At 40.4% G+C, this 13,372-nt stretch overlaps 1 protein-coding gene across 2 annotated transcripts in view; it reads right to left on the bottom strand.

Moving 5' to 3' along the window:
- The window catches only part of LOC121895906 (leucine-rich repeat-containing protein 49), a 36,037-nt gene that overhangs the window by 18,095 nt on the left and 4,570 nt on the right, over positions 1-13,372 (bottom strand). For both annotated transcript variants that reach the window (XM_042409446.1, XM_042409453.1), the window contains 3 exons: positions 10,201-10,344; positions 3,323-3,384; positions 945-1,092 (listed from right to left, as the gene is read on the bottom strand). In XM_042409446.1, the coding sequence (XP_042265380.1) occupies positions 945-1,092; positions 3,323-3,384; positions 10,201-10,344 (354 nt within the window). The remainder of the gene's footprint in view (positions 1-944; positions 1,093-3,322; positions 3,385-10,200; positions 10,345-13,372) is intronic.

The following is a 13,372-nucleotide window of genomic DNA, read 5'->3' as shown; positions in this document are numbered from 1 at the left end:
GTAGTTTGTTGAAAGAGTTTAATGGGCCAAGAGGATATGAAACTGGCAAAACCTGTTAAGGACTACAGTATATGTGCTTTAACATTCAAGTAAAAACATGAAAATAGTTGAAATTGGAGTTACCACCTTTTTTTTTCAGCATATCAGCAGTATGTTCTAAGGGCAAGGTGTGTGGTACTTAGAGATTCCTTTAAAGTACAAGCTCAGACCTGGGTGCTCCCTGCTTGAAAGCCTCTAAAAGAAATGCTGACATTTCACTGTAGCACTTTCTGGCAAACTATATAAATAAAATGTCCTCATGATTACACTTAAGCATAATCATTGTTTTGTTAGATTGGCTATACATTATATGCGTTGTAAATGCTTATCTCTTTATCCCTGTTTAATCAAGGATACATTTTTGCCTCTAATACATGACCAAGAACATGATGAATGCTGCAAGCACTGGTTCCAGAGAACAGAGACTAATCACTATTGAATCATCAAGATGTACAGGAGCTTGGAGATGCCCCACTGACAGTGAATGCAACACTGACTATGTAACCTCATCTAAGGTTTCTTTTGAAATCAAAATAAAGTGTGCATGTATGTTAAGACAGAGTCACACTCAAGAATCAACATGTACTGTACCTTAACCAACATACTGTGTGTTCAGACAGTGACACAAAGGTTTAAGTCATTCACTAAATGACTGATCAACATATGCCATGGTAACGCAGGCTTTTGTAAATACAAAGTGCATTATAGACAGGAGGGATTAAATGTATCCATTTTATTTTATTTCTGCATCCATCTTCCTTATGTTTGATAGAAAAACATCCATAAGGACGATAAACTAAATTATAAAAATATTAGCAGCAAAGGCTATTATTAGCAGAATTTGGCCAATTGGCAGTTTTCCTCTAGTAAACATATGCAGACACAATTAAACAGTTCAGCCTTACTGTGATGCGCTTCATGTCCAGCTGTCTCAGATGAAGCACACAGCGCAGGACGGCCTGCTTGTACCATGTCTCCAGGGCTACAGGATTCCCATCCAGGGTGAGCTCAGAAAGGGAGCACGACTCTCCGAGGCAGGCTAGCTGATTAAAACTAGACACAAAGAAAGAACATTTTGAATGAGATCGAGAGTTAAAGCAACACACACACACACATTCACAAGGGTTTTTAATACAGAGACCAGGTGCACTGAATGCTTCACAATAATACAGAGGCATGACGACCCAACAAAGTACTAGGAAGCCTGAGTCACCCAGCAGGTAATTCAAACAAGACAACCATCTCTAAATTCTGAAACCTTTAATTTTGGCTTGTGTTGACAGAATGGAGCCAAACTAAAACAAGACACAAAAAACTGACAGTTTCACAGGCACACTGGCAGCCTGAGATTACTCAGGGGGCAATGAAAAGAGAAAAATCTGCTACACTGTTGAGATCACCCTGTAGCAAAAGGAGACATGAAAAAGCACAGTCATGCTCTACAAGGTAGTTGAGATTCTATCAATGCTAATTTGGGATAATAACTTAGATGAATCATTTGCCTGGAACTACTTATGAACCTACTACCCTACACTGTGAATGATCATAGCCAGAGGTTTCTTTGGCTGCAAAAGAGGGTCAGATAATAACCTCTAATCAAGTATTAAAGCAAATCCACCCATTAGGGAACAAATATTAGCATTGCAGAGCTAATTGAGAGACATCTCACAAGAAAAAAGCTAATTCTGCATGTGGATTGAGGAGTCAGGAAATTTAAAAATGGAAACACGTGAGAGTATTTATTTCTATTATCTCAGAATGACTTACGCTTCTGTACTGGAATGTAGTTTGTTGTAGGTCTGGCAATCTAAGACTAATATCAGTCTAATACATGCAGTAACCAGTAACCTAGGCTATTTGAATGTTATTAATTCCCATATATGTACACTACTTTGTGTCATTACATACAATAACTTATAATAGAGACCATTATATTGTAGTAATAATGAAGAGGGTGTTCTTCACAGTGATTATGAGAGACTATGTAAGAGATCTCTATGGTGCTTGACTAAATCTCATATATTGTGCATAATTATTGCATTCATAATAACAGTGACTAGTGTCCTCTTGAAGATTGTTGGATGAAACCTCTAAGAAGTAGTTACAGTGGTTAAAAGTCTACATGTGAGGTTCCTGGGTGCTATTAAGGGTCTAATAAGAGGTGAATATCAAAAATATGTGTGTGCTATGTGCACACACATATTTCCTACTGCACATATATCCTGCTGCATGAGGTTATTAATGTATTTCAGGCAGAAAAAAATCTAAAATAAAAAAAGAAAATAATTTTTGCTGTAACATCCTCTACTGGACAAACTGGCTGCCTCAAGTAGATGAGTGTGTTCTGCCTCTCTACCTAGCAACAGACTACAGCTGTTCTCCTATCAGCATTGTACATCTCCGAAAAGGTACATACACCAGGTTTCACACTGCCATTATGAGCATACATTCAAAAGAGCGGTTTAGAGTGGTTTTAAGAATACAAACAGATTATTTGCCTATTTCTCTGTCATGATTCTCTCTGTGACAAGTGTGTCAGGTAGTGAATCATATAGACACTTGAACAGTAGTGCTGTCTTGAAATGTCAGGTCAGATCTATCACAGTACAAGGTGACTACAATACCGTCAAGGAGGCTAATGAACACTGTCCCACCCTGAATCCCACATGCTGGCCCCTCCTCCAGGCAAAGAAAGAAGGCTATGCTGCTTTAACAAGTTAACTCTAGGACATCTTGATTAAATACTTGGGTCAGACAAGGGAAAGCAAAAAAAAAACAAAACAAAAAAAACAGACTACACATAATGGAAAAAGTGTGTAAAGTAGGTTGACATTTGCACTAAGTAACAAAACACACCTCTCATTCATCCTATACACCCTTACCTAGCAATGCTGCTCATGAATTCACTCAATCTTCAAATCTGTCATTAATTTTCCATGGAAGTGAGATACCTTCTCTCACCCTTCTTCTCTGTTGTCTGAATAACTTTCAAAAATTGTCACACCCATTTCTTAGGTAACAGTATGCTAATTACTAACTGTAAAGAACACATCCAGGTTGTTATTTTCTAGGCTACAGAAAGTGCCCGGTGGGTGTGTGTGTGTGTGTGTGTGTGTGTGCGTGTGTGTGTGTGTGTGCGCATGGATGTGTGTTGAGTGTGCTCTGCCTGAAGCTTGTTGGCCAGGCCCTGCCAAGAGCCAAGGGAGGGGACATGGCACTGTCCAGCCACTATCCCTGTCCCTGCCCTGCGGGAAGGAGGGAGTTAAGCAGTACGAGCTCTTACCTGGTGATGTTGTTGCAGCTGAGAAAGAGGCGCTGCAAGCAGGGCAGGCGGTCCACCTCAGTCTAGAAAAAGAAAGAGAAAGAGGGAGAGGGAAGAGAGAGAGATGGAGGGATGTGAAGAGGAGAAGGTGCTCAGGGAGAGGGCACTGCATCGTCACTGTCGTCAGAGCTCTTTATGCCTCTCCATTCCCTCAGTCACCTTGCAGCTCTCAGCTCCAGCACACAGCATCCCCATCCATCCTGCGCATGCACACACACACATACAGCACGCTGCCTTGTCTGCACATGGAGAGGAGGGGCAGGAGAGAGAGAGTGTGAGAGAGAGAGAGCATGAGGAGGGATGGGGGAGGGGAGGGAGAGCAGAGCGTGTGCTGCGCTAATGCAGAGATCCCCTGCTGCAGGAGGCTAACTCAGATTGCTCACTGGAACACATATACATCCAGGCGCACACACACACCGAGCAGCTAGTTACTGTGCCTCATCATGCTAGAACAATGGCTGGAATAAATTCAATGGAAACTGACTGGGATGGGGGGTTGTGTATTCATCATCACAATCAATGCAGAATTTAGTGAGGGGGTGGGGTGAAGAGCAGCAGCTGGCCGGCTGGCAAGTCGGAGAGGACAAACAGGGATGTAGGCAATGTCACAACCACAACGACTTCAGCTAATCAGATGGCAGTGAGGGGGGGAAATGAATAGTGTCAACGTCTGTGTGTGTGTGTGTGGATGGGCAGTGTTGCACATGCTGCAAGCGAAGGAGAGAGGACACTCCCAGCAGCAGTCTGAATGAGCTGCGTCAGCGTCCGCCCATATTGCAGCCACCGCCTCACAGCCTCCTCCAGCACTGTTGCCAGTCTCTATTCAAATGGCATATTAGCCTAGACTTTAGGCTATGCTAGCTTGTCTGTGGAGAACAGTACACCACTGCAGCACAAAGTCTCATCTTTTAGAAAATCCACACAATCATATAAATGTAGTACACAGTAACTCAGTCTTGTTTCATCCATTCCAGTGGCCAAAGTGCTGACTACAGTACAGAATGTGACATCAGGAGCAATGCTAGAGAGCCTTTGTCTGGACTTTATCTGCTTGATTAACAAAATAGGCCAACTTTCCTACTAGATTTACTAGGCTAATTTTATCCCCAGTGTTGGTATTACCACTTGCAGATGGCATGGTCAGCATGGTCAAAATGGTGTAAGTATTGACAATCTAAAGCTAATTCCCTATAACTCGTTTTATGACCAAGGGCCTGGCTTGAGAAATGAGACTACTAGTCAAGTTTTAGTTGATACTCCTCTTTACTTCCTATACTGCAGAGGCCTTGGATTAATCCACATGAATGTCAGAGGCTTGGTACCAAAACTGGACTCCATTAGAATCTGGGGCCAACAAACCAATCCAGATATAATTAATTCTAACATGAACTTGGTTGTCTGACAAAATTAAGGATGATGTCATTGCACATGACGGTTACAATAAATATAGGGTGGACCAAACCACAAGGGGGGGAGGGGTTGTTATTTTTGTGAGGAACTATTTTGCTGTCTCTATGTTGCGCTGTCTCTCTACCAAAAGAATTTGAATTTCTAGCATTAAATGTCTCTCTAAATCCTAACAATAATATGGTGGTAATCAGGACCTAAACCTGATCCTGAATTAGCCCTAAGCCATTTCACAGATGTTTTTAACTCCTTAGCAAATAAACATGCTACCTTTAAGAAATACAGGTGGTGTCGTCTTATAATCAGGGTCACCATATATTTATATTATTATTCATTGTACCTCGAGCCCGAGTATGTTATGCCATCTAGAGCTACTGTGACTAAATGAATGAAAACACTGTGAGGAGAAGAAGGATGAGCTAAAAGTCAAGCTAACCAGGGCAGACAGGCTAACTCTGACCTCCGACTGCTGGACAGCTCTCACAAACGAAAGCTAACATTGCATACAACTTTTCTTAAAAATTAAACAGTTAGTTATCGGTTAACAGGTGTCGGTTTGTCAAAAGCAAAATTAACCAAAACCAACATCCCTAATCCAGGAATATTCCTTAAATGTGGAAAGCAGCGCATGTATTGCTTCTGTAAAAAGGTGGTAACTACCAGTCAATCTCCAAACTATCCTGTTTAGCTAAAAATTTAGAAAAGCTAATCAATAATCAATTGCGTTGCTTTCTATCTGAGCATTGCATTTTAAACCCCATCAGTCTGGTTTCAGAACTGTACAGAGCACTTTGACAGCAGCATGCAAGGTAGTAAATGATATAAGCGGTTCTCTGGATAAGAAGTTGTTGTATTGCCCTTAACAGTTACACTCTCTTCTTTTGGATGGACTTAGATCAATTGGTTTTGACACAAATGCATGGAATTGTGTATGGTTCTTCCACACGCTACGGAGGCTTATGTTTGTTAAATGAATAAATTGTTAAATTGCCAATATGTATTGTTTCTTCAAACTTCAATCATCCAATCCACCAAACCCCAAACAAGAGTCAATGGCAGAATATGCTGTTTGGCATTGGCAGAGAAGATTTGGCATATTTTTCATGGGCGCAACCCACATACTCAGCTCTGCTGCTCATCCCACAAATGCATGTTCCTTACAATTGTGGCACCATTTAAAAGGGAAGTAAACAGGCTTTCCAACGGTTTAAGATTTATTGCCAAGAAGCATTGTTACAACAAAGAAATAATCTGCCAAACACAAATTTCCTTACTTTTTGTGCTAAGTTTACATAATTTGCATTGAGGCAAAAAATGGGTGTGGATTTTCTGTTATATTAGCAGTGTAATGTTATTGTGTTCTTGTGTTCTGTTTGACTCGTTAAAAAAACTGCAAGTCATGCTATCCAGTGCTAGCTAACACTGAGCCTCCACCACACTCCCAGAGCCTCTGTCTCTGCCAGTCCTTGCATGGATGATAGTGAAGCAGCAGCCACTGCACACTGTCTGAAACTAAATATAGCCCTGTCTCAGACAGAATGATGTCATCACTGAGCTGATGTGCTGCATAACAATCGACCACTAATGTGGTCTCTTTTTCCACAAAAAAAAACAAAAAACAAAAAACAAAAAATGATTGATCAGAGCCAATGGACTGACAGGATTTGATGTGCAGTTGTGTGCCTGTATGCCTCTGGGTGTATATTTATTTGTGTGTCTGTGTGTGCCCGTGCCTTCACCTCTTTATCCCAGCTCCACCCTCCTCTCACTGAAAGCTTGCGTGTCTTCATTTTTCACACTCTCTGAGCTCTGGCAGAGGCATTATTCAACAAACTCAGAATTACCTCTCATCACCGCTGTCTCTGTTGCATGCAACACACACCACAAAAAAGCTTGAAAGCTGCTCAAATAAACACACAGCTACATTTGGATGCTGAGTTTTCAGAGATTATAAGCTGTTGGGTTTTGTGGCTGTTCTTTCAATGACATGGACATGAGATGTGAGCCTGGCAGACATCTGGCCTCAGGTATTGTACGCTAATTGTAGATGCTGTGCAGTACACAAGAACACAACTTGAGACTACAATCTGGTGTTAGGTGTTCATTGCTGTGTTGTGTTTGCACTACACTTCACATGAATCACTTGTCAATCAATAGTTTGGACAGTTTTATAGGATGACAGTGTTTTGCGTACCTTGCGAGGCAGCTGGATTCGTGAGATCACACGAGAATCCATCTTGACGGGCTTCAAGTTATGCGCTTGCGGCCGAACCAACAGCTCTCGTCTAATCAGCATCCTAGAACTACTGGCAGCTACGGGCGTGGTTTAGGTGTGATGACAGCGAGAAGGATTAGCCCGTGATAGATGGTGATAGACAGATAGTTCATCCAATCACCTGCAAAGTATTTTTTCAAAGTGCCTGCCCTTTTCCAAATAGTTTCTGAGGACGACTTCTCGTATGGTTCTGGTTAGTGTTTTTTCTGCTTTCTGCACTTCACAAACTTCACATCCTGAGAGGACTGCAAAAAATCCTCATTACCGCTGTTATATTGACCCTGTCTTTTATAATTCAAGTTGTAATCTAAGTATAGTAAATAATAGTAAGCACGTTTATTTATTAGGTCCCCTCAGTCACACATTTCAAAAGTATATAAAAAGGTAGAACAGACCCACATAATATTAGTAGAGGAAAAATTATGGATTCAGGAGATATGATAAATTTATGACCCTATCATACACACACACATACATAGACCACAGCCACAGAGCTGATTAATCTACAGCAGAGCTACCACACAGCATTTTAATTTTTTTACGTTTTCAATTGTAGTGATGCCTGACTCATTACTGGTCTCACATGAAGACAAGCCTATCGGAAAAACTCCTGCTAATCCATAAAGCCAGCCTGCCTCTGGGTGATGCCTTTCTGCTTTGTCTGTTTTATCCTTGCTCATACCCTTTCAAACAAACCACTGTTGCTGCTGCCAAAAATGTAAAATGCATCACTTACTGACTGCCACAGGATTTCTCTGATGGAAAGACCTACCTGAGAGCAAGTGTAAACAGCAAAGGTTTCAGAAATGACTATCGGATGAAACACCATTGTGTTGTAAGCATTAAAGTAACAAAACCATAATTTATTTGAAAATGTAATGGATGTGAGAGATTTATGGTTACAACAGTGAATTGTGGATATAGATTACAGAATATAATATATAAGCAGGTCTTAAAATTATATTTAAAGTCACTCAGCCTTTTTTTCTGTTCCAGATTCCAATTTTCATCTGCCTTGAATCACAGGGAAACCTCGACACCTAGAGGATGGTTATTTACTTTGTGCCTGTTATAAGCACTTGGCAGCAAACACCACTAATGACAGAGACTGGAGAATCTGCTGAGAGGATGCATTTTTCCTCTTCTGTGTATCAAATAAAACATCACATAAGATAATTAGGACTGGAAGTGGTTCTTGGTCAGAACTTCCAGGCAGAGGACAGGGTGAGTGATGGGAAGGGGTTTCATACAACACAATGTTGAATTCCATTCGTATTTTCTACCCCAAAAAGCAGGAAAGGGCTTAGGGGATTTGCATACAAATGAAGGGGCCTGTTTTGGCATGCACTGTTCTGTTTATCAGATTAAAACTATAGAAACCAAGGGGAGTGAATTTCCGTGTTTAGAATATCCAGTTTCTCTTGCACTGAGCCAGAAAGATAGTGGGAGGTTGTGGGTAATGAGCTACGTCTCCCTAGGTAACGTCAACAAGATACATTTCACCACAGACTGTCTTACAAAGATTCTATTGATGCAATTTCTGTTTATTATTTTTGTCACGGTAAAAACTGCTACATGTGATCTCATAACAGAGGAAAACGGTCCAAAGAGATGACATGAAGATGAAAGATGAGGCATGCTACTAGCACCTTTATCTAGTGAGGAGTAGTTATCAAGGTGCATGGCGTGTGATTGTTTGTTCATCAGTATGCCGAAAAATATTCATACTTTGTATTATCATTGGCAGCTGTAACAATTTCATCAGTGCAGGTGACATTAAACACCTGAGCTGAAGTCTGTTCTCAGCTATTACAAATCACAGGGCCAGGCCTGGAATTAAGTCATTTTTGGCTCACTTTGGCCTTTGATAAATACAAATTTTTGGGGGGCATCAAGGCCAAAATCAATAGTGCAATAACAATAAGTGATAATTATATTGTATGAGCACAAAACCATATACAATCAACAATTAGGAGTCAGAGGATTGAAAAACACTACTGAGTTTATCAAAACTGTACATTGAGTGTTTGACTTTTTCACAAAATGCTGTCCGATTCATTTTTTAAAAATGTGAACAATTAATTATATTAATGATAAAATAAAGTCTATAAATGTGTGATCAAAATTAATCTGAATAAGTTTCGACACCCATGCAACTATTAGCATGAGTTGAGATCATAGGAGAAGTCACAAAAATGACTTGAATTGTTGCATCTCGCTGAAAAAGTAGCAACTCGTCAGAGCTCACAGCAAGTTATAAACTCTATGTATGTTCATGGTTAGCTAACACTATGCAGCAATATCTTGGTAAACTTTAAAGCACAATGTGTATTAATACTTACACTTTACACTGTTTAGCTGCTTGTGCTAATCACATAATTGTTAGCTAATGTCAGCAAGCAGGTTAGCTATTAATGTTTCCATTCATATTACACATATATTTGCAGGAGTGGGAGAAATCTTGCGCTACTGTTGATGTCCAGTGTGATGACGGAGAAACTGGGAGATGTTGAGTCTGTTTATTTGCTGCGTTGCATGTAGTTTTAAATGAGGAAATACGCAACTGTCTTTCAAGGGCACAACAGCCAGTTCAAAACAGGGCATGCCAAACTGGCCATGTGGGTAGTTAATTTTAGAAGGGGCATTATGGCCACACTCCGGGACATCCACAGCATTGGCTGTTTGGCCGTGGTATAATTCCTTCCCTGCAGGGCAGCTCAGTGTTTACAATCTGTGCCCAGGTTTTGATAATTACAAGCCTGAGGAAATACATCTGTATGATGCATTAGAATGTCTACAAATAAGACACAGTGCAGCTGCCTCAATGCTCAGTGTTAGACCGCGGGGTACAAAAACTAGTCAAACCCCTCTACAGCCACCGCCAAAACAAAAGTTATTATATCCTGCATCTATCACTTCAATTGGTGCAAATCTTCTAACACATTTTAACAATATTTCTTACTCCTACTTGCACATTGAAATTGATGAAAACAGAAGAGCGGTAATTCCACACAGAGTGAAAAGGCTTCAGAAACTTCAGTCTAGGTTGACAAGCGTTTGTTCACTGTGAACAGTTACTGCCTTTTCCTTTATATGACTGAAGCATGCAGTGAATACAGTGTTTAAGTTGTCACTAATCGGGAAAGAGGCCTCTCACCACTATAGAGATGCAGTTGTGTCGTAGGTTGAGCTCAGTTAAACAGTCCAGGCCCTGTAGGTTTTCCACTCTGGAGATGCTGTTTCCTGCCAGGTTCAGCACCCGCAGCTCGCTCAGATGAGATATGTTTTCTATTCTGCAGATCTGGATGAAAGCACAGTATGACAAAAATAGTGCATACCATACAATTAATGAAAACAGCAGTCTAGATAATCCTATTCTGCATATAGAGAGACATACAGAGGGAGGAAAGGCTAGCAGAGCATAACATACTTGTATACATTCAGTGCCCACTCTGCCATTCAAACCATGTATTTTAAGATCATCAATGCTTCACCTACTCAGAATTCTTTATCCTGCACACAGCTATTTTTTGGGATGCACGTAAGCAAAAAAGCAGTGTGTTCAATTTTCTTTGCAATGCCTTAGGCTACACATTTTGCTAATTGACTCTAAAACAGAAACAACATTTCCTTTACTCTAATGTACCTCAGAGTGAAGTATATCACAGCAACAATCTGTACCACTTGTGAGCATCTTGAGTGATGACATGCAGTAAGCCACATCAAGCTGTGACTCCTGTTTAACCTCCAAAATCATGATAACAAACAAGTATTTGAGGGTCAGTCAATGGTGAAATCTTACCCTTCCCTCTCCCCTCTCTCTTTCTGTGAGAGAATATTTAGGGGGCCCATGTCAGAGTGACACTTTAAATACATCAGGAGAATTCCCAATGGCTATTACCCTGACAATGATGTGTTTTCCCTCTATAGAGCACACTGTACATGTGTAGAAAAGGTTAAAAGAGCAGCAGGGGTTCAAGGATTCCATCAAATACAATACCCATGAAACGCATAAATAGGTCAATTGGAACTAAAGCAGGCTGAAGAGGTAGATCTGGGAAAAATCTAAAAGTACATTTTCAGTCAACCAATTAATTACATTGTATAGCACTAATCATACAAATTTTAATTTAAATGTGAGCCAAATTTAACTAAAAGTTCAGGTACATTTCCATTAGCTATAGAAATAAGCAGGCTTACTGGTCTCCCTGAAAAAAAAGCCTTTACATTACGGATACCAGCCATAACTAAAGAAGTGTCTGAGGTCACTGTACAAGTGTACTGAAAGCCTGTGTACATGGAGAGGTAGCAGCAAAGTTAAAAGAGAATGACAATAAACACAGTTCATCAGGTCCACTCCAAACACTAACATAAAAACAGTCTCATCTGTTGATGGATATAAGAGAGTGAGGTCATCATGCTGCATTCAAAGGCCTTTACAATAGATGTGTGTGGTCTCACCGATGGAGTGAATAGCCTCAGTCAGCAGACAATCATGACACACTATCACACTGACAATGATAGCTCAAAGATTATAAGTGCAGGTTTGTGACAGGAAGGTTCAAATATCCAAAATGAAGTGCATGAATGTAATGTGGATGGAAAACTGCTCAGTGAACCTTCTCTGAATAGATCAAGGTAAGAAAAAAAGAAAAAAAAGATCCATTGCCCAAATAAGACAATACTATATTCTCACAAGGTTAACATTATCTCTGACCCAGACTTGGGCATCTGTGACCTAAGCAAGAGAGGCGTCTCTATATCAGACACCTGTCAACACACAGACACAGTATCTCAACACACACACTAACACAGATTATGGATCCTAAACATTTTGGATCTTGTGTTACACACCATGAGTGAGGCGCTTTCCGTTGATGCAAGTCAGGCACCCAGAGTATGGTATGGTGGTTCTACTATGGTAAATGTATGACCTGTGCTTCACAAGTAAGAATTCATTTTACTGAACACTTGAAATAAGCAAGTAGGACATTGTTAAGAGGGACATGTCAAGAAGAGGTAATAGTAACATCAGCTCTTGGTATGTTCCTTGTAAACAATACAGTAATCATGTTTTAAACAATTCATACAATGGCCTGTATTGTCAAAGAAGAGGACACCAGCACAGATAACCTTGTGTTCAAGGTGGCATTAATGACAGCGAAGCCTAGAGCATCCTTGTGGGGAGTCCCTGTCCCAGCTTAACCCTAACCCAGAGTGCTTACCATGCATGACAGATTCAGTCAAACTTAATCAAAAACATCATCTCCAATTACGGGATACGATTTCTACCATGGATGTGAACTTTACCAACTTCTCTAACTGGGTGATATTTTTTCTTCATTTTATAGACTCTGTAAAGCATTCTTGACTGTCTCCTGTGAACAGTCAAGTCAAATTGCCCAAGTGGAAAACATCCCCGCCTAACTAACTAACTGCTTATTCAACAGTGTCAGGTCACATTTTAACCTTGGTCACTGAGACTGAATGTGGGTTGGATGTTACACTCCCAAAGAGAATATCTCCTTTTGAATAGTTCCAGCTAACTGGAAATGAAATGACATCCTGCTACAGAAACAAACGAGTAAAAAGATAGGTTGGGAGTAAAGAGGCAGGAAAGAAGAAATGATGACAGTGATTTACTGATTGTGGTTAAAGCATGCACAGACAAAAAGAAAGAGGACAAACATCTGGTGTTCTATGGCCTGTGGTGAGTAAACAACAACCTGTCTGGGTAGAATAACCATTACCATGCAGTTTCACGGTTAATTAATTCACCCATTCATTTGCTTGCTTCATTAATGGACTTCATCATCTTTATCATTGTGAAGCAATTTGCATTACATTTGGGTGGTCAGGTCTCTGGTGAGTTTGAAAAATGTTGAATAAAGGTTAACAGTCATTTAAGCGCACAAAACAGAAGGTTTTAGGGTCAGTGATTGAAAAACAACCTGTCCCGGTCTGAATAATAGATTTATCATCTGCTCTCCAATAGCTGCCTGCCAACAAATAGCTAACGCTAAATAACAAGGACAGAACCAAATTTTCTGGGGGTTTTTTAACGAATTAATTCATTTCCTTGTTACATTATCAGAATTGTTTAAAGTAAGTTGAGAGTCCTGGTAAGAAAACACAACAGATGGACAGAGGTGCAACAAAGCAACCTCTGTCAGCAAAAATAACATAACACTGTAGCTGTAATAGAATAGTAATTTGGACTCAAGCTTGTGTAAAGAGCAGCCAACATCAGAGAGGGAAGGAGTCTTTCCAGGGCTCTGGAGTAGCTCTCTGAGGAGTGGTGTAGGCGGCATGCTGGCAAAACACTAATT

Source organism: Thunnus maccoyii, chromosome 1, assembly GCF_910596095.1.
Source record: "Thunnus maccoyii chromosome 1, fThuMac1.1, whole genome shotgun sequence".
Lineage (NCBI taxonomy): Eukaryota > Metazoa > Chordata > Actinopteri > Scombriformes > Scombridae > Thunnus > Thunnus maccoyii.
The sequence above is the reverse complement of the archived record's forward strand: the minus strand, read 5'-3'. Positions and strand labels throughout refer to the sequence as shown.